The sequence below is a fragment of the Mugil cephalus genome, chromosome 4 (genome assembly GCF_022458985.1).
Source record: "Mugil cephalus isolate CIBA_MC_2020 chromosome 4, CIBA_Mcephalus_1.1, whole genome shotgun sequence".
In the NCBI taxonomy this organism is placed as follows: domain Eukaryota; kingdom Metazoa; phylum Chordata; class Actinopteri; order Mugiliformes; family Mugilidae; genus Mugil; species Mugil cephalus.
The window spans coordinates 25,774,230-25,796,679 of NC_061773.1; the positions used below are offsets into that span (position 1 = coordinate 25,774,230).

At 39.5% G+C, this 22,450-nt stretch overlaps 1 protein-coding gene across 15 annotated transcripts in view; it reads right to left on the reverse strand.

Moving 5' to 3' along the window:
- Positions 1 to 22,450, reverse strand: part of LOC125006854 (calcium-dependent secretion activator 1) — a 140,194-nt gene that overhangs the window by 78,948 nt on the left and 38,796 nt on the right. For all 15 annotated transcript variants that reach the window (XM_047583309.1, XM_047583307.1, XM_047583308.1 and 12 more), the window contains exons 6-11: positions 22,087 to 22,208; positions 20,924 to 21,035; positions 20,690 to 20,829; positions 14,095 to 14,161; positions 5,734 to 5,842; positions 4,397 to 4,609 (exon numbers count right to left, since the gene is read on the reverse strand). In XM_047583309.1, coding sequence (XP_047439265.1) covers positions 4,397 to 4,609; positions 5,734 to 5,842; positions 14,095 to 14,161; positions 20,690 to 20,829; positions 20,924 to 21,035; positions 22,087 to 22,208 — 763 coding nt within the window. The remainder of the gene's footprint in view (positions 1 to 4,396; positions 4,610 to 5,733; positions 5,843 to 14,094; positions 14,162 to 20,689; positions 20,830 to 20,923; positions 21,036 to 22,086; positions 22,209 to 22,450) is intronic.

The window sequence follows — 22,450 nt, forward strand, 5'->3', positions numbered from 1 at the left end:
GCTCGGCAGGATTTGCCACACAGACGGAGGAAATGGTCTTGATCCAGTAGCAGAATGTTTGTCCTTTTTTTCTGAAGGAAAGGGTGAAAAGGAGTCTCTCCATGTTGCTGATCCATAGGGTTACAAAGAAAATAATCAGTGCAGCAATCATGAGTTAACATTAACTAATGTGCTGTATTTTTTCTTTGTTGTTGTTGATGTTTTGACCCAAAAACTATAGAAATAATCTCATGAACCTTCTACTGCTTTGACCTGAAGTCATTTGAAACCAGGGCTGTCAAATGTTATAAATAACACATTAAAGAGAAGTGTTTATAAGAATAACAAAAACTCAAAGAATATCCCTTCAAGGTACGAATAAAAAAGATTTTTTATGTTTACTACGCTAATGCAATTAACCTATCAACTAGATATTTTAATCTGTTGACAGCCCCAAAACTTTTATCTGGCAGTAATAATCTATAACAACCCCTCACATCCTGCGTGCCAGGTTTTGGCAGCTTGGGAGCGCATTTAGCCACGAGCCTCAAAGCGTTTAGGAGGTTTTCTCTTGCCAACAGCTGTCAGGCTGCACAACGCGACACCACAAACAGCAGCTCCAGCCTTAATGGAATGAGCCCTGAAAACAGCCACTTAGAGGCGGCTTAGACTTCTGTGTTAAGTTGACGCTGAAGCTACAGTGAAAGCACAGACCCTATATCACTGCAGGACGTAGACAGCGTAAACTACGTACGTAGCCAACGCCGGTGTGAGTCATTTATATTTGTTCACTCGTCAGTGTAGCTGTTAAAACAACAAACACTAGTCATCGCTGTCATTTTTTGACAGTTGGGTTCATTTTTGTTTCAACTTCTTGTTTCACGTTCGACTATGAAACTTCTGCCGAAATTTCGCAGAAAACACCTTATATAAATGTATGTAACTCTGAACCTCCTCAGTTAACCTTTGTCTTCCATCTTTATTGATCCGAAACAATCAGTTCATTAATAGCAGAGATGGAGGAGCAGCCGGAAATACTAAAGCGTCGACAACCAAGTGGACCAATCACAGCTCTGGTAGTGATGATCGATACCACAGATTTTCTTTCCGATCCAATACTGAGTAAAATTAAGGCTGGTATCAGCAATACCGATTCCAATATCGATACTTTGAGTAAATACATCTTAATGTGTCTGGTAAATCTAAAAAAGTAGTGTATTTTAGTGTATTTCAGATCATTGCTTCATAAAGAAAACAAGACATCAGAGTATTTTTTATTATTATTTATTTTAAACTAGGAAGTATATTGAGGTAGTGGCCTCATTTTGCACACAAAGCTGTGCCTCGTATTCTTTGTTGTCAACAGTTTAGTTACTTTCCACTGTTTTCCTACATCACCTCCAATGACTGAAGTATCGAAAGTATCGATATTTTGATTTGAGAATCGATTTTATAGCATAAAGACCTGGTATCGGAAGTATTTTAGTGTTGATCCACACATCACTGATTTAGTGCACGTTAGACTGTGGTGCTAGCGTCTCCATAGGATCAGTAAAGATGGAACACATTTAGGAAAGGTTAACTGAGGATGTTCAGAATCCAAATATTGGATTTAGCGAAATGTAGTAATTCATTCATGATTTTCTATGGACGTGTATGTAAAATTGTCATGTCTGTGGGGAGGCGGCTATTCTTCGCCATTCATTCACATACAATAAAACTTTCCATTGACTTTAGACTGAATCATGTCATGTAGTACAACAACACCTATAGCACCTGTAATATTTTGTTTATGTGCAGGAAGTTGGGTGGATGTGAATGGTTGAGACTTTAGGGGACACTGTTTGATACTGAAGATGACATTTTCATTATTGAAAAGCTTAACAAATTTTTACCTAAATCAAGTGAACTGCAAACAGTTGGTGGTAAATAAATTAAAAAAAAAAAAAATTGTTTTGCCATGCAATAAGTACAGAATAATTCAGGATTTTTGTGCATTTTTATTAAAAAGTATGAAAATAATGTGAAACACAAAGTAGAAAAAGTCTGCCAAACTTAAAAATTTTCAGTGTGGGGATGATCTTCTTTTGTGGTACTAAAATGTGTCAAAACAAATTAAACTGTCAGTCAGCATAATAAGAAAAACAGTAAACTGCGAAGCTCAATTTCACCTCTCAGCAAACCAAAACTCTCAGGTCTGTCTTTGTTGTTACAATGTTTTAATGCGGTCTATTTTGATTTGGGTTGGGGGGGGGGGTGGCAGCTAGGCGGGTGACATGATGTTATATTATTCATTGCGCTGATACAGGTGTGAACTGGCAAGTAGTTATTTGGTAACATTGACTGATTGCTGCCGGATTTAATTGTGCAGGAACCACACTGTATTATTCATGGGCTGGCACTTTTACCTCGGTAATTACCAGCTGCTGAGACTCAGTGGGACTCCAGTGGTTGTGTCAAAAACATCTCACCCAGTGAATTCACTTACGCCAGGTTGTGCACGGTGAGCATTTCTTTATTTGTTGGGTGTGCTGGTCTGAAACCGTTTCCTTTGTTGATGGTTGTGCTATTTTGCTTCAGAGTATTGTCAAATGTATTAACGTTGCTAAAAGCGTGAGTTCAGTGGCGTCCCGGGCATTTTTCCATGTAGGCTTCCAACTTCATTCAAAACACTGTCGTCCTCATCATAAATGCCTCGTATTCTGTGTTGTGGTTTAACCTGAGCTTGTATTTGTCAAGGTTTGTTGTTGTCAATAGTTTAGTTTCTTTGCATTGTGTTCCTACATTACCTCAAAGTATCAAAAGTATCGATATTTTGATTTGAGAATCGATTTTAGAGCATGAAGACCTGGTATCGGAACTATCGACTATCAGCCGCCTTCAGCTTTAATTGTGAAGGCAGAGGCAGATTTCAAGAACTCCAGCGACACATGACGGGTGAAATACGCACCGGAGCTCAGGAATGTGCGACAACTTCTCGTACATGATATATCACCTACAAGAGATAAATGTGATAAACGCAAGTTGATGACATCGCGTGCAACATACTCGACGTCTTCGCAGCCGTAGCTCATCTGTGGCTACACGGCTACATGAGGCTTCTCGTCACTTATATGGAACTGGTTCAGATATCATAAAGTAGAGGCAGAAAAAGACATGGTGCATATGTTAGGGACAGTCCTCATTTTTTGACTATAACTGGTAAGTATCAGCTCAGCTGAGCCGAGCCGCTAAAATCCCGGGTCGCTTGCAGGATTATTTGACTCTCACACTGACGAAAAGACCCGGGACGACACAGGATTGTTGTGCAGTGTTTGTGGGAGTCTTTGTTGGCCCTGATGGTCCACCACTGTGTGAATTCAATGTCAGCAATGATACATGAATTCAGAATTCATCCTGTCTGAGTGCACCGGAGTGTGTCCTTTATACTTTAGACTCCCAAAGAGTTTGATCACATTAAAGAACAGTCTCAAAGATTCTCATTTTAAATGCATGTCTGTTAAGATGCAGGTCAGGTCACTGCCTGACTTCTTGATTAAAACAACAGTAGTTTTTTTTCTCGGCCCGTCTGTGTTGCAGTTAAATTGAGACAAACCTTTGATGCATATAGTGTAATAACAGTTTCAGGATCTATGTGATCACGTTATATGGAACGCATTCAAGTGTATTCCACTCTCTTTTCAAAAGAAATAGCTGTGCACCTTCTTTAAACCTGGACACGTTCTTCTTCTTTACTTACTAATGAAAAAACTATTAGAAAATATCTATTTCCTAATCTCAAATATGTGGACAAAAGCACAGCCAAAGCAAATCACCCCTGGATTCATTTTACAACACAAAAAGATGAGCGTCTGCACGTCCACAGACTTTAGAAATGACGAGACTGATTAAGTTATCAACAGAAGCAGAGCGACGAAAAAACAAAATGGGAAAGAAAGAAAGAAAGAAAGAAAGAAAGAAAGAAAGAAAGAAAGAAAGAAAGGGAGGAAAGAAAGGGAGGAAAGCACTTACCCGTTAATCCAGCTACAAGATAGCAGGGTCATGGTTTAGAAGAAGAAGACGACGGAAAGAAAGAAGGAACAAACAGAGAAACATAAAGACACGCGGCAAAGCCACCGACACTTGCAACACCACTGCGGTCCTACGACAAAGAGCAAAGCAACACCAAGGAAAATACAGTAGCAGGCTACGCACAATATGTCAAATAAAGCTGTGAGGACAACTAAACAGCAAGAGACAGAGTGAGATGTGGAGCACAGAAGAGTGGCCAGAGAAAAAGGCTACACAGATATTAAAATAAAACTATTTAGCCGTTAAACCTAAAACCACTGAGTTTGGAAATGAAGATTTTAGATCATGAAACTCTGTCCTGTGTAAAATATAACTCAAATATGACAAATATGAGTTGAAAACTCACAGAACTGAGAGATGGGAGCATCGAGCTGCGGCGCTGTGCTGCCCCTGGAGTTGAGTTTCTGGACCTGGGTGGGAGGGACCGGCTTGTGTGACTGGCCCGTGGCCCTGTACATGGCCTGAACCCACAGGATCCGGTCCTGCTCGTCGTCGCTGGCAAAGATGACCGTGTCGCCCTCCTTCACGGCATTGAAGAACGTCCGACCTCCATCCAGACCTGAGGGACGGAGCGGAGCAGGAGAGGGTAAAAAATACGCCACAAGTCGACAAAAGCAACTTATAAACCACTTTGAACCAACTTCATAAATAATATTCATATTGAAGTTTGAGTCGCTAGCAGTGTCAAGCATTTAGCAAAATACAATTAAACCTTATCGTGTTCACACACTGACACAACTCCAGTTTCTATGCAGCTAAATCCAGACCAAACAAAGCTCCTCCTGAGGTCACTGTTGTGGAGCAGTTTTGAATTAGCCCGGCTGATCAGGCCTCTAGTCAGGCTGAAGCCAGTTGGAGCAGCTCGAACTATGTGACGTCTGTTTAGCTGAGGCGTGTATTTAATCGGGCGTTTGCCTCAAAGCGTTGCACTGGGTCTGTGTGTGTTTTGAGCATTGGAGTTACAGTTAAGAAAGGGATGTTAAGAAACAACAACAACAAAAAAATAGCAGTTATTTCATTTTCATTTTAAAATTGAAAAATTAAAATAGAAATTCAAGGAATGTTTCTTTATCAGCATTGAGAATGGATAAAAAAAACTTTGGTTCTGTTCTGTTTCTAAAAATAAAATCGTTAGAAGACAGAAACAAAAAAACTTATTTCATGTTTTGCAACTGGAGGTTGTCATTTTCAAAGTAAAAGCACGTGTGAGGATGGTACTGTGTTTCTGGCCAGAGCTCCCAAACATATGACGTCTATGTGGTTTCTCTGGCCCAGGATAAAACGTCTTTGCATTCATGTCCTCTTCACTGAGACTCGAAAAATAATGCGTCCATGAACCATGTCCATCAACGCCTGTTACACAGAAGCGTCCTCATACGTGCTCTTACTCTGAAAACAACATTTTTAAAGTTTTGTTTATCCATTCTCGACCCCGATAAAGAAAAATGCCTCAAATATCAATATAAATTTTTGAATTTTATAATAATGAATTGTCTGTCTGTTAATTTCTGAACAAAAAATCCAACGACCAAAACACACACGGACCAACACTAGAGTGTGAATGTGTGTAGATAGATACCAGATACCAAATAACTGCCCTAACAAGCACCACGGTACTAACCGCCATCAAACCACACATGCAGCAGTCCTGAGTGTGAACAGCTCGAGTGGGAGCACTGTTACCTGGCTGGGGGTCGGTGTAATCCACCGTGTAGCCGTCCAGCTGAAGGAGCTCCACAGGCTCCGCCTTCTTCTCTCTGTAGCTGCACATGGCAAAGGTGTACTGGCTCACCTGCACCAGTCACAGGAAGCAGAGAGGAAATGTTCTCACGTCAGTCTCAGACGTACGGTTTAAGTCGGATCAGAGGATGCAATTAGACATTAACAATGAAATAACAAGGCGTTGTGCGATGGAGATGCACCGTAACTGTCCTTGCAGAAATGTATCAGGGATTAAAGGATCCACTTCAATTTAGTTTTTTATCAATAACAATCCAGACTAAGGAGACGATGGCAAACTGGTTTGTCTTTAACAGGAAGAAACTTTGAGCAGAACCCAGATAGCATTAATAATCATTTAAGTTCGGTGCCAACGTTCAGATCAGCAGCTACGAGGAGAACTTTAAATAGTTTCTGTGAGTAAAATGAATTAGATTTACATCATTTATGTATATTTTTGGCATTTTATTGGGTCGACATTGATGCTTCTGCTGGATTTGAGTGAGAGGAAACTTTCTGAATCTTTGTGAGTTTCTCTCTGTAGTAACGACATTTATCTTGTTAAATCAGATACTCGTCTACGATGCAACATCCTGTTTACTCCGTGTCCGTATGATGTTGTTTCTATAGCAGTGTTGTCATAACAGTCAAATAAAACGGTGTTTTGAAAAAGGCTGCAGGACGTTGAAGGCTTAGACGAAAAATTCATGGCCGGTCACTGCATTTTAATGAACAATTTTCCCCAAAAAATAAATTTCTTCAGAAAAAAAGGTGTAATTTGGGCTCATGTCCATCTGCTGTTTAGTCCTGGGTCTTTTTGCACTGACACAGAGACACCGTCTGTAAAGAAACATGCAGCTAGTGTAAGTAGGAAAAACTAAAACTGAACTGTACTGAGGAAAGTTCACTTAATGCTTCTTTTCAATTAGAAGTAAATTCTCTGTCAGAGATATGAAAATGTGTGTGTTTGTGGTTGTAACTGCACTGTGAAATATTACAGTCTCATTAAGTTGAGTTAACAACAAAAGTGATGGAGTGATGGTGATATGATATGAATACTGGGAAATAAAGAAGCTGTACTTTTTAATTAGACAGACTGAAACAAGGCTCTACAAACGAGGATTAAACCAAACCGTGGATCTTAGACGCCTTTTCTCTGTGGAATGAATTTTATGGTGGATCAAATTTGAATTTCCTCCTCTCTAAACGGCCTAAATGAAATAAATGTTAAGTTTCCGAATGAACAGGATGTGAGATGAATCAGTGTGAAGTTTAGCTAAACTTTAGAACTTGCCATTAGACGTGAAGATGAGAAATTTGAGTAAAAATAAAAACATTATCTCCCACAAGAACCAAATCATCATCACAGTCACGTTCTGCCTCTTCAAGTCAGTCTGAATCACCTCTGTTCACCATTTAATGCAAAACATCAACCAATACTGCAGATACATCAATAATTATCATAATGGATAATTAAAGAATACTTATTTTTACACATGCATATCCTAAAACATTGATTTTTATTTTGAATTTTATGTAAAGACCAATACTGGATGCTTTGCATGACCCACATAAATATCGGATACACTGGACTGGACTTTATAGAGGTTATGTTACCTGAACTGAGTTGAAGTGACCTAAATGAATCAATTAAAGGTGTCATTTCCTTAACAAACCTGACTTAAATTGAATTATCGTAAAACTGAGACATGTGAGTGTAACCTGCGTTCATCACAAGTGACATGAGGTGGTGTAAACCAAACGAATCTCAAATTAAAAGTTAGCAAAATGAACTCAGCCCAGATGAACCGAAGTAAAACCAAAGGCATGTGTTGACGTACTGGGTGACTACATTTAATGTACAAGGACCACGCAGCGTTTGAGCTGATCTGTAATCCCCCCGGGGGGCTTTGAAGAGGGGGCGACTCGGGCCACAACCACTGCACCGATTATGAGGTGACGGAATAGGCAGCGTCGGGAGGTGACTTAAGGACGGAGAGGAAGTGTAAAGGATGGTGGAGGGAGGCGACACAATACTGAAGTTTCCATCAGTGTTTTGTTTGTGTTTACGGATAAAAACTGCTGCAAACAGTGGAGTCTTTACAACCTTTACCTTCCCTCCACAGTCTTGGAGCGAGCCCACTGCAGCGCAGCGAGCTGGCTCTGGGTCCCGTTCATAAAAGGCCAAATACTTTAAGTGCTCCTCTGGTTTAGGTTAGCGGCCGGGGTCTTGTCGCTGTCCCCCTGCGTCGCTAACAGGAGCTGTAGTGACACGCCGTTGCTAGCCGTGGCCGGCCTGCTGCTGTAGCTGCTGCTGCTGCTGCTGCTGCTGCTGCTGCTGTAGCTGCCAGTCATACCAGCCTGTCGTCACAAATCACCAGGCCCGGGCCCAATCTGCCGCTGTCGCCACCTCTGCTGCTCCCAGTGGCAGCTCTCACTCCAGCTGCAGCTGCATTGTGCTGTGCCTGTGTGTGTGTACTGGATTCTCTCCCCCCCCGCGCGTGTGTTTGTGTGTGTGTGTGTGTGTGCGTGACAAATGAAATTCCCCACAACAGCAATGATGACACCTAGGGCCAAGTGAAGGATGGAGGGAACCGGACTAGCTCTCCAGCAGCTCCCTGGCCTGCAGGACATCATAAAGGCAATTCAGATTGTAAAGTACCGACCCCCCCCCCAAATACACACCAAAACAGTTTCCTTTCTTTATGCCTCTCTCAGTGTATTTCTCTAGCTCCTTTTCTCAGCTGCCAGTGAGCGGAGAGCAGAGTTCAAGATGACGATGAGGAATTCAAAAGGCGGCGTGAGGGGAAAAATGTGTATGTTCACATCATTGAACGACACCTAGTCCAAAAGCAAACATCTCCAGAGTCCAGGGTCACAGAGACGAGAGTTCTCCAGAATCCCTAAAATATCAATGGAGGCTAAACGCGTGACGTCACAGGAAGTGAAGTGTCCATGGTTACGGCCGCTGAGCCGCAAAAAGTGACAGTTGATCGTGGAGATTAGCAGCATTAGCTTGAATCATAGGCTTTAATAGCGTCTAAATTGGAAAATTAATTTTAAAAAATAGGGAAAAGCTGCCGTGCGATTGACTGAACCAACAGATTTGAAAAGCAGTCGGACATATTTTTTTACAGATATCTGCCAAAGAAAAGACATGTGAAGTAAATCGCTGCATTACGAAGAAACAACTGGAATCCAGACACAGAAACCTGGAGTTGTGGTTCATATTTAGTGTCAGGTAATATTAATTTATGCTGTATTTTTTATTTTATTTTATTTATTTATTTAATTTGATGAAGTCAAACCTTACGTTCTGGAGGGCTGTCAGATAAATTCGTGGATGTTGTTGTTTTGTCGTAGTTACGGTCGACTCTAACTATTTCAGTTCCAACATTAAATAACAATAAAACAATAAAGTGAATATTTGTGATCACTCCTCGTCATCCTTTTAACGCTACAGTATTATATGACTAACGTTACTTCTCGGTAAAGCTCTTAGCATTAGCATCTTTTATTTAGCTACATTTAGCATAACTGAGATGAACTAATAAAAACTTAAACTACCTGAAACTGAGGCTAATCCACTTTCGTCAAATCCATACTAGTTCATACGGATCATTGTCGAGTCCAGCTGTCCTTAGTTTGATCTGATAATCCACATTTTTTTTCCCGGTTTCTCTGTATTTAACTTACTGATGCATTTCACTATGTTTACTACTCAGGGAGGGGGCGTGGCCTCAGGCGGAAGTGACGTCAATGCGTAGCCTCTATAAATGCACAGCAAACAAACTTATTTGTTTGTGGCGGATAAACATAAATATCACTGGACTGAACTTTATAAAAGTTATTTTACCTGAGCTGAGTTGAAGTGACCTAAATTAATCAATCATTTCCTAAACAAACCTGAATTAAACTGAACTGAATTATAGTAAAATTGAGACATGTGAATCCAGATTGAGTAAACCAATCATACATGGCTACATGTCATGTATGAGGATGAACACGCAGGGTTTGAGCTGATCTGTAATCCGTCTGGGGGGAGGGGGGGGGCTCTGAAGAGAGGGCGACTCGGGCCGCAACCACTGCACCGATTATGAAGTGACGGAATAGGCAGCGTCGGGAGGTGACTTAAGGACGGAGAGGAAGTGTGGAGGAAGTGTGGAGGGCGGCGGAGGGCGGGATGACAGAAGAGTGACAAACTAATCTGAGAAGAAGAGGAGGAGGAGGATGGGAAAATGATGCTCCAGTGAAAGAGACGGAGAAGAACGGAGAGAGAGGGGACAGTCTTCTACTCATACAAACTCTACTACAGTAGTTGGTTATAGGATGAATAAATATCACAAATCAGAGAAGACTGCCGTGGTATAATTTCCAAATATGCAGAGCAGATGGCATTAAAGCAGAATCAGAAAAAACTTTAATTATCCCGGAGGCGCAATTAGAAGAGAAAAAAGTGGTGTGGAAAATACAGTATTAAGAACATTAACTTCTTGTACAACAGTCCTCTGTAATGTCGCCATATTAGTCATCGCTAATAGAAGAAAACAAGAACAAGCTCAGATTTCCTTTAAAGCTGTAGAGCTGTTGTTCCTTTATCGCTACGTAGTAATGACTTCATGAGCTTCTTTAGTGACTAAGTTGTTTGCATTAGAGAAAAAAACACTCATTAGAAACATCTGTAACATCGCGTTGAACTCGTCTGATCCAGATGTTTTAGCCGACTTTAACGACATACAGCCGCTGTTTTATTCCTACATTTTAGAAACAAATAATCAGTTATGTGACAATTTAAACATCAATGGTTTTGTTGGCTCCCAGTAAAAATCCAGAATAATCTAAGGCCTCCACTATATATCAAATAACAGAATAATATTTCACTCTCATAGAGCAGGTTTTCTTGTGGGTCTTTGTGTTTCTAAAAGTAAAGTAATGAGAGGCTCAGGCCCCCAGTCACGTTGCTGCAGGACTGAAGACCTTTACTTTAGTTTAGTCAGGGACAGTGCACATCAATCAGCAGTAAAATACTGTATATATGGTAGCGTTAAAGTTGCTGGTTTACAGCTACAGTCCCTGGGACAGATGTTAATGTCATGTAAAAGAATAAAACTATAAAAATACAGTTTAAAAGTCTTTGACTGTCCATGTGTTTTTGTATTTTCTACTGTGTAACACCCAATTAACCCAACTGCCTTCTCTCTATTGCATTTGAAATTTTATTTGTAATTACATAAAGGGTTTAAATTAGTTCCATAATTCTTTAAATTTTATATTATTAGTTGTCACTAATCCCCAAAGTTGCTCCGTTGTTATCAAAGTCAGAATCAGATTTATTGGCCAAGTATGTGGCCACATAAGGAATTTAATCAATGGAAGAAGACAAAGCACTTAAATAAGCATAAAAAAGCATAAAAACAAACGAACACAAAAACTGAGCAATATAAATTAGACTTTCAGAATAAAAGAATTTAGAGATAAAAAAAAAAACTTTTATTCTGAAAGTCTACTCCAATTGAGTAAATTGTGATGGTTTGATGTTGCTCTTTAATGGAATCACCCAGTGTTTAGATAATTGAATAAATATCTGTTATTTAAGTGTTGTTAAGTCCTGTAGACCAGCAGAAGTTCTAGTTGAGCTTGATCATCAGTTCGTGGCTCTGAAGTCGCATCAGATGCATCAGTTTGACCAATGCAAGGAAGTAAAAACACACTGTCCCCGTTTATACACCCTTTATGGTACGGACACACAACTGTTAAGTAGTTCCTTTGGTTCCAACGCTCGTTCTGGTCGCCTGGTTTCATTGCAGCAGTTTCCAAAATGTGGCTACAGTAAATTAACATAATTGGCCATTGAGGGTAACTCACTTTAAGGAGAAGTCGTACAGGTCCCTCAGTAACAATGCTAAACCGTTCTTTTTGAGGTGTGACAGTCTGTAAAGTGAATTATTTCCCAAAATGGAAGAAGCGTTTGTGATAAGCTGGTCTGAGAAGGTTTCAGGAGAAGCTGTTTAATATCCAACATTTGATGTTTGGTATTTTTCTGAACTTCTGTTTGAATTTCATCACAATATCTCCTGCAGTATTTAGTTTTATCTAACATATTCAGCATGTTACTGCTTCAAAATGACCTCGGTTTCTTAATCTTCTCCATCTTTATTATTATTGTTAAATTTGTTTCTGAATTAGTTTGTTTATGTTTTACCTCAGACATCCTGAAAAGTCTTCTTTAACTCTTTTTTAGTCTTTTGTGACTTATATTTGTAATGGAAAACCTGTTGGTTTTAAAATGAGCTGCATAAATAAATAAAGACGACTTCACCTACAGTGATACTTCGTACAATTCTCCTGCTGCTACATCACATACAACTCTCCTCCCGTCGTCTTTTTGTCGCCACGTCTTTAATCATTCAGTTTCCTGCTTCTTCTTCTTTTTCTTTGGTTTCACAACTTCGCTTCTAAACGTTTCCTCTTCTGTCTGAGAAAAGTCGTCTTTTTCCAACAGCCCAATGATTTTATTCGCCATAACATATTTTTACACATGTTCGACGAGTGGCGTGTGCTAATTTTAAACCCTGTGTGTATCGTTTTCTAACTCTAACCTTAACATTGCATCAGTGAGATTCTCCAGACAAACCTTTCCACAAACAGGCCCATTTACTAATTTGCCAGAGAGCTAATTTGCAAATGTGCGTCCACAAGGCCACAGTTAAAACGTTAAAGAAATGACTAAAAAACAGTTAATAGGAAAGTAATTGAGGCACAGAATAGTCTTTCAGCAAAAGATGCGATATGTGAGTTTCATTTTCACACTCTGAGTGGAAATAGACGCTGCTGTGATTTAGCCAGTGTTGTGATACAGATGTAGGATTAGTAGATTGCGTGATACAGTGGAATTATGTGTAACTAGCGCATCACTTCCACCACTATTCGTTTGTCATGCTATCCATTTTTGGCTTTTTATTATTATCATTATTTATTATCATCTGATCTTCTAATCCTGCGTCCTTGTCTTGGAGCCCTGAATAACTCAAGTCTATTTGAAACCTCACTAGAAACCCTCACACCAAAGTGTATAGAATTAAATCCAAAAAAAAACACACACAAAATGCACAACGCAAGGCTGTGTGAGCAAGACGCTGGCTTGAATATGTCATAGAGAATCACTAAAACAGCAGCAAACACAAGCAGCAATAACCAGATAGTGTCCGCGCTCTTTAAGACAAACATCCCCGCACACAGAAAGACAGACATACAAACACACACACAACTGCGCAGTCTATTGACCAGTATTTGTCACTTGCAATAAATTTAGCTGGGGGCAAGCGAGAGGCTTCAAGTTGGCGGCGCTCAGGCTTTTCTAGCTGCGAGTGTTAGGCCAGCTAGTGTTCACTCGACTTTGTCAATCCCCTGTCAACTTGTAGCTCTGAGACATATCCTCTGCGACGCGCAAGAGACAGGCCTCCCCCGGCCTCCCCCCACTCCCCCCCCCACACACACACACACCCGCCCAACCACCCCCGCATCCTCCTCCTGCCTCCTCCTGCCCTCCTCCCGACGCAGAACCACCCCACCCGTCTGTCATCTGTAACAGCTTCGATTTATCAGGTGCTCACGACCTTTTTTTTCCTTTCGGTTCCAATTTTTGCATGTGTGTTAAATTCACATCTGGTATCATGTAGGGCTTCTACTAAATATGACGTGATGAATATGTGTGATAAAATTAAATAATTAATTAAATTATAGGGTCTTAAGTCTTAATTATTATTATTATTAGTATGAAATCCATAATTCCTATTGTACAATGAAAGAACTGTGGGTCATTTTAAACCTCGTCTTCCTAAATCTATGAGACACAGTGACCTTATTATTCTGTGAATATTTGCAATTATTATTTTTTCATAACTTAAATTATGGTTTGTCTAACAGTCAAGAGCCGTTTACCATCTAAAAAATAAAAATACTGTAAAACTGAAAACATGGAATTTCTTATTTATATTTATTATTTTTTTCCAAAATTGTGTTTTGTTTTATGAAATGATTTGATAATTAAAAATAACTTCATTATCAATTATATCAATTAATGGAGTATAATTCATTTAACATCTCTGCAAGAACCTGTGACTGCAGCTTTAGCTAAATCTGCCCTATTTAACAATAAACTCATAAAATAAATATGAATAAAGGCAGCTTATGGTGTTACTTTAATCTTCTTTATTTTATTTTATGTCTGATATTGTAGTCTGTGTTTGACATGTTTTGTAGGATTTCTTTCTTTTTTTTTTTAATAATAATAAATGCATCCCTTAAAATCATCTCTGTTCTTACCTGAACCAGCACAAAGAATCTTTTCTTCCATCTTTTCCACACGTTTTTGCCGATGGCCCAAAGGTACCTGTGGGGCGGAAGGAGGGAAACTAATTAATACAAAGTAAGACTTTTACAGACGTGTCTCAGAGTGACCTTTATGCAGTTGGTTTTTGCTTCTCTGTGTATTTCCATTGAGATGCTGAAGTTTGACACGTAGTGCATCTACTGACACCTGCTGGTAAAATGTCATCACTGCAGCCGGAAGCATCACGGTTTAAAAACTCGGACCTGTACTAATGTGTCCTTATTTTTATTTTGGTATTTGTTCTTACTCAAACGAGTAGGAGGAAAATAAGTACAGAAAAAAATCACACATCTGCAAAACATGCAATGATGATAAAAAATTTGTTTCCATCCACTCTAGTGTGTTGGTGAAATTTGTTAAATTGAATGCGTGAGTCAGGGCCAAAAAAAAATACCCCAACAACGACAAAGAGAATATAAGCAGCTGTTCTGCAAAGATAAAAACGTAAATAATGCTTAATTAATGAAATGTAATAAAATACTAAAAAGAAAAAGTAAAAGTAAGTGGTGTCCCCCATCCAGAAGAGTGCAAAACATGGCACATTATCAGTACAATTAATAATTAAAGTGTAGAAGACTGGGAAACTGCAACATCTAAACATTTTGAATGACTGATTTCAGATCATTAGTTTCCGCGTGGAGTCTGTATGTTCTCCCTGTGTCTGCCTGGTTCTCTCCAGCTTCCTCCCACCTTACAGAGACGTGCTCGTTAGGGTTAATTGGTGATTCTAATTGGCCGTAGGTTTGAGTGTGTACTGGTTATCTGTACCCCGCCTCTCGCCCAGTGACAGCTGGGGAGGTAAACTGGTCTAGTTGGTTCCAAATTCATTTCGTCTGAGGCAGGAAGATGACATGAAGCGAACGAAAGCAAACGTGCTAAGACATTTATCTGCCACGAGTGTTTTAACTTTACTGCACTTTGTACGACGTCCATGGCCTCATTTCTTAAAGACGTCCACGTAATGAAGACGATCTGTCCAGGATGAACCGAACATTTCATTTTAGGACATACGACAATGTTTATTTATCCCACGTATGTCACAGTACTGCAACAGTGACGCTCTGACAGTCAGTCTGTACAGTGTGGGCTGGGAATTAAAGAAATGCTAAACATTTTGATTATAAATAATTGCTAAGATAGTAAACGTGGACAGTGAGGTAGTTAGTGCATGATATACAGTGAAAAAAAAAGCAGATTACTGAGCAAAAAGAATTCGTAAAAAGAACAAAAGTCTCAGGTGTGAGTTATTGTTAACTCAGGCTGCTGTTTTACAGCCTGACAGCAGCTGGGATGAGGTCACACATTTTGAACTCACCAAAGAATAAATGACAAGTATGTAATTAGTGATTTCTTGAACTGTCAGTGCCAATTTAAGATTTAAGATCAAAATGTGTGCATATGCACAAGTCAAGCATGAGGCCCATTGTTTGTGTGTCCATTTGATGGCTCTTCTTTACTTTTCTTGGTATATAACTAAAACTGGGACATGTAATATGGAATCATTGGTTTTTGTTTTTCACAAGACACTGAGTCCATGATCAATATACAGTGTGTTATTGACATTCAAACCTCAGTTAATACAGGCTTTTATTGTTTCATTGAACACAACGTTGGTAGTGGAGGAGCTGGAAGCTTTAAGTCTTCACACAGTTACTGAGGCTGGTGAGTTTGTTTGTAGGTAGATACGATGTGACCTCACATCTAAATGAAGAACCAGATTAGACCAAGTATAAAACCGTGAGGGACGTCAATGGAAATCGAAACAGAAATGAAATCTCTCCTTAATTACAACTTCTCTTTTAATATTAGCATAACATAAATGATGCAAAATCTTCGTGACATAAAGTCTTGGATACGACCAAGATGATCTAAAATATCGACTTGACTGCATCATTAGTTTTTGTGTAGAATCAGATTTAATATTTACTATCCTCATTGACTTCCACTATTACTACATTTTTAATCTCGGAGCGGTGACATAAGATAACATTTCATTCTGCATTCATTCATTTCCACATTATATTACAAACATTTGTTTCATTTGTTTTTATGCTTGTGTTACTGAGCTTAGTCGTTTCAGAGATTCATGTATAAAAAAAAAAAACAAAAAAAATATCAATCAGTTATGTTTTTATAGCAGATTTTTGGACGTAGAGATTTTTGTTCTCAACGACTCAATTAAACTGATGCATGAGAGTTAAATTATGTGTGATACATTGTCAAAGTCAGTACCTTTGACCCACTGTGGTCACTTTTTAAAACATGTTTGTCTATAAGTCAAAGGCCCCTGAAGGATTCTATGAGGAATCTCATGGGAAAACAGAGATAATGGAGCTTAGATGATACTGGGAGTTAAAAAGTTAAAAAATATCTTATATTTCTGTAGAAACAATATTTTTTTAGCTCCTGACATTTAGAGCCTCACTTAACAGAACGTTTCTTTCACACGGTGCAGCAGTCGGCATCTTTTAGTATCTGTTGTTTTCTTGTGTAATTCCTGAGGCGTTTTTTATGTTGCAGTTTTTTTCAGTTTGGACAGAAAGAGAGGAACAGAGGAGGGCTTTGATTTTAAAAGAACATCTGAGGGTGAAGACCTCAGCTTGATCTGCCTCTGCTGCTTGCAGCTTGGCTGTCAGTCTCCCCGGTTGAGGGCTGCCTCCGTTTGCCTCTGCCTGCCTCGGTCTGTCTTTGCCCTCGGCCCCTCCCAAAGCTGACTCCTGCCTGTCGTCGCAAATAAACCGGCGTCCGTGAGGTGACACATGAGCATCCCCGTCCATGTGTGTGCTGTGCAGAGAGTGTGACCAGTTACACAGCAAAGAGAAGATGCGGCGTGGGGCGTCTCACAGGGCAGCCCGGCGGCCTCCTTAAAGGCCTCCAAATAAGCATATGGAGGAAAGAAAGAGGGAAAGGAGGACATGGAACTCCTCAGAGCTACAGAGAGAGAACAGCAATGCTTTGATTTAAACAGAGAGTGTTTGTTCTCTAGTGCAAACGACACACGGCTTCTCCACTTACACGGCATAGACTGTATAAAAAGATGGATGCTGCATCACTCTTTATTTTTACATGTGGTATTGAAGTCCCACTTCCTGCAGAAGCTGATCACTAATTTAAACCATGAGCAGCTCAGAGGTGATGAAGTTCTCTCCTCTCACTGAAAATATCTGCACGTCTTTGGTTTTGTTAACAGAGTTAAACGAAGACGCTGTGAAAAGGACTGACGTCATGCTAACTCCTAGTCTGGTAGCATTTAAGCTGTGTTGGGTCTTATTTCATGGTGCATTGATTTATTAATGACATAAGTAAGGGTGCATATTTTTTAAAATATTTATTTCACATTTACTACTATTCATCTCTTTACAGATGCGTCTGCCTTATTAGCTCCACAGCATCCACTCATACTGTTGCTGGCAGCAGGCCTGCCATCGCACACAATACGCTGCTTTCGCCCGCCCACCTTTGTGTATTTCTTCTCTTGCTTTTTAATTTTATGCGCTGCTCTTTGCCTTCCTAAATGCCACTCGAGGATAAATAAAGTTTTTCTGATAAATAGTAGTTTTTATAGTAGCAGTAACGGTAGTAAATTCCCAAATGGGATCAATACATTCTCATCACATGTTTTGTTTTTGATTTTTTTTTTTTTAATATTAATTGGAATCTGCAAAATGACCGAAAGTGAAGTGTGGAAGTATTAAGTGTACAACATTAACTCTAATCTGCAGTGGAGTGGAAGCACAAAATAGCAAAGACGCAGCCAGTATATCAGAGTAAAACACAAAGCTTACTTACTCCATGCGAATGCACCACACAAAACTCAGACTTATGGGGGTAATTTCAGAATCACATGATGTCCCCTGGGTAATAATAATCCCGTACAATCAGCCACACCAGAGGATAAATTGTTAAATTGTCGTCTGAGTGGCAGAAAACGTGTGTTTCTGTTGTTCTTCATTCAAGTTTGTAGCTTAATCATCTATATTTTGCACATTTTGCTGACTGTTATTCTATTATTATGTAAATTTTGTGATAACAAAACTGAGATGTCATATCACGTTTTCTAGATGGGAACGAGGAAGCTGCTAAACGTGCAATGAGGCGAACAGGAGGCGGCCTTCACGTGTCTCAGAGTCTCGAAGGGAGTTAGCGAACAGGGAAACAAAACAACTGTGTATGTGGGCGCGTCACAGTTGAGGGGATGACTCTGGAGTTTTTTCCTCCGTTTTGTTTCGAGCAGGCGAATGCACAGGAAACAGCGAGGAGAAAGCAGGAGTAGGAAAATAAGTCTGTGTTGTAACGACTGGTAACCACAAGGGGGAAGCAAAACATCATATTTTGCACACAGCACCTTTCAGGACCTAATCCATTATAGAACATAGTAAAATACTGTATTTGAAGTAGAAACTTTGGAATATAATCAGATAAATGATTCATAACCTTACGGCATAAGAATTTAAGATATGTTTATTAAAGACGTAATCAGCCTGGCACATTTTGACTTATTTATTATGATGCACCTGTATGAATTTATATCTTTTTAATGTGTACCTGCACGTTTTTTTATCAGAAAATTATTGAGTCTTGTCACATTTCACCATCGTCCAGACAGATGATAAATACACCGGATGATTTTCATCATCTGGGCGACCAGTTGCTACTCGGCAGAAAGATCTTGTCGGCTTCCCCGTCCTTTTCTCTGTTTGTCTTCTAGTCAGTTTTGGAAGGATTCCAACGTTTCCTACACTTATTGGCGACTGTCTCCTCTGCCTGTGTTCCAGGATATGTCCTGTGCCTGAGTGATAGGTGGTGTTGTCTATTTATGCCTCATATTTCCGGCTGCTTCTCCATCTCCGCAATTACCTAATTGATTGTTTCGGATCAATAAAGATGGAACACGTCGAGGAAAGATTAACTCAGGAGGTTCCTTCGACCGATTTTGTTGACAATGAAGCAGGAAGTAGAAACAGAAATTAACCCGACTCACAAAAAAGACACAGCGCCGACTAGTGTTGCTGTTGTTACAGAGCGAGACAGACTGATGTGCACTGATTTATAAATGTGGACTCTGTGCATAAGTTATAGTGTCTAGATCTCTCTAAAAGAGCCTTAATACTTTGAAACAACCAGACCCTGTTTAAGCCGTATAAGCTTTTATGAAAGGCTTTTATTAGAAAGGTTAGCACACTTATACAGTTGTGTTTTTCTTTACTGTGACGTTGTGTATGCATCAGCAGAAAGAAGCAAAATATTCTTATATTCAATTAAATCATCTTATATTGGGGAAAAAAAAGGCTTTTTGCTTGACAAAAATTCTTAAGCACAAAGGTTTTGTCTGGACAAAATATAAGATGTATTTCTTTGATACAAGGATTTTTCTGCTTTCTTGAAATTCTTCTTTTGCAAATGTTTTGAAACGATTTATCTTTATTGCATTCTCTCCATCATAAAAATCTGCTTTTTAACATGTAGACTTTTAATATCCACTTTAATATGATATAGACGTTATCTATCTATCTATCTATCTATCTATCTATCTATCTATCTATCTATCTATCTATCTATCTATGTATACATACATACATATAAATATATGGAACGATGACTTTGTTGGAGTTTGACATTTTTTTAATGAAATAATTGTAAATTCTTTTTCACACATTTGTCAACAACTAATTGATTAATAAACTTGTCATTTAATCTTTAATTGTTCTGTAAAACTCTTTTTAACAGCTATGAGTTATGATGTGTCTTAAATGTGGACTTAACTACATTACTTGAATAAATGTACACATCATGCTTTACACCTGGACCCTATGCATATTTTTGATCTACTCTGAGTGGATCATAGGGGTTCTTTGTGTAACCGTGCTTATCATCTTCTTCTTAATTTGTTTGTAACATTAGCTTAATTTCAAGTGCTAACCTGAACATGCAGGTTAATGAGTTTCCCACGACACAATCCTGCAGATGTACAATAAGAGCGTAATTAAGAAATGAATGGTGCACGTCCACTGAAGCAGCAGGAGCCTCAGGCAGTAACTTTGAACAATGCAAATTACACTTGTGAAACAGATGTAATTAGAGAAAAACAATCCTGTTACCCTCTGTAGTTAATGTAGATAAAGGTCTCAGTCACTTTTGAGTAAAACAATCCTATTTCTATAAATGTCATAAGATCTTTTTCAAAGGATATTTTATTTTCATGGACCCTTTGCAATTACACCACGGACCACTAGGGGTCCACGGACCCCAGGTTGAGAATCCCTGCTTTACGGCAGTGCACAATTAAATGATTATTAAGTTGCAGAGGCAGCTTCCTTATTTGTGTAACTTCTAATGTTACTTTGAAATCATTCTGCAGAGACGAGGCTTTTTCTTTTAGTAATAAGAGCCTCCACGAAATGTCTAACTTTGTGCACATATACACACTTAAACTGTGAATGTTTTCAAGGCTGCTTTGGTTTGGGTAGTACACAAAACAATGATGGCACAATCAGCCCAATGTGGTAGCAGAATCTCCCTGTCACTTACCCACAATGCTTCATGTTCTGTGGCTTGTCCATGCGAATGGCCAGTCTGATCCTGAGGTCGCTGTCCGGGCAGCCTTTAGACACCGTCATCTTGTGGAGCTCAGACTGTTTGGGGCTGTTGGGGGTCGGGTGAAGCACCACCTGGGAATGACGTCACAACATAAACTGGACATTAGCTACGTGACACACTCAGCTACGAGTGGCAGAAGCTAAATGCATTAGAGTCGTTTCTTACCCGGCCCAGCTCCTTATCTTCCAGCGCCAACACTCCTGTGCTCTCAGTGAACAGCTTCACCTTCACAGCAGGTAACGGCTGAGTGGTGGTGAAGTCGCCCTGGGTGCCCCAACTACACACCAGCACACGCATTAACACAGACAGCGTACAAACAAACACTGTGTTAGTAATGATGATAACTACTCTGGGGCTGTCTGGTGTTTGACCAACTTGTCTAAAATGGGTCCAGAAAAAAACAGAACGAGCCTCACATCGAGCCCCGACACAGACTGGAAACCTTTCCGCCTCTTGAAACACTAGGAAATTCTATGTTTCAAACCTAGAGTGTTATTGTAGTGTTTAACCTCCTGAGACCCGAGCCTTTATGTGTATGTGTTTTTAATTTCTTCAAGGTATATGGTGTTAGTAGGACCTAAGACGTATACAAACTAAGCATCATCTTTGAACAGGAAGTAGTAATTTTTGAAAAAAGAAACAAAAAAAATGTCCTCCTATGTGGACACAGGGATTATTTCATTATTTATATTATAATAAAGACAGAAATGTGTGACAAAACATAAAACTATTTATTTTAATAACTGAACATGGCTGAGCAAAACAACTGCAGCTAACAAAACGGTATTGCAGCTAACAAGTATCGGTATTGCAGCTACCATGTATCGGTATTGGCGATACTAACCCGGTATTTAATGGAATCGGATCGATACTAGAATTATCGCCCACCCCTAGCTCTCGCAGCTTGTTCTCGATACACTAGAACTTTTTCTTTTTACTCGTGTTGGTGTCTAGTTTCTATTTTGTGAATGGTCAGAAATTGGAAGTAGGCGTGGTTAATGTGGAAGAGCGGATATATTAGCAGCATCTCTGCTCCCAGATGCTAATATTCGCAGTGTGACTGCTAGTATACCCTGAGTAGAGATCAGCTGGCTGACATCAAAAAATAATAATAAAAGTGCCTCTCATGGTTCGGCTCCCGCATCTCCCACAATGCTCAGCGCGTGTGATGTACGCTGCTGTGGGAGGGGCCTATCAGGACTTTCCCTTGAGTTTCTCAGGAAATATAAATGAAATAAATACATTTTTTTGGCCAAAACCAAAATAGAACAAAATGTCTAAGAAAAATGATTCAAATGAAAGAGAACCTGATCTGCAGTTGTACATACGTGGGCTTTGAGGCCTCGGCTTGGTCCGTCTGCAGTTTGTGTCCCCCCTCCACCTCCATCGTGCAGTAAACAATCCTGTTTGGAGCTAAAGACTTCAGACCCTGTACCTCCATTATCACCACCTGCAACACACACAGGCAAATACTATTAAATTAAAAAAATATATATATCACAGCAACACAACATAACTCAGGTTACTTATAAGTTGCAGTTATTTTATCTCTGTTATTTTAAACAAATGTTGAATATTACAAGCTTCAACATTTAGAGCAGGGCTATTACACCCGAATTCGTGCCTTCTCACAAATGTGCATTATTCTTGTAGTAGTTATTCTGATTCAACAAACAAAAATAATAATAAATT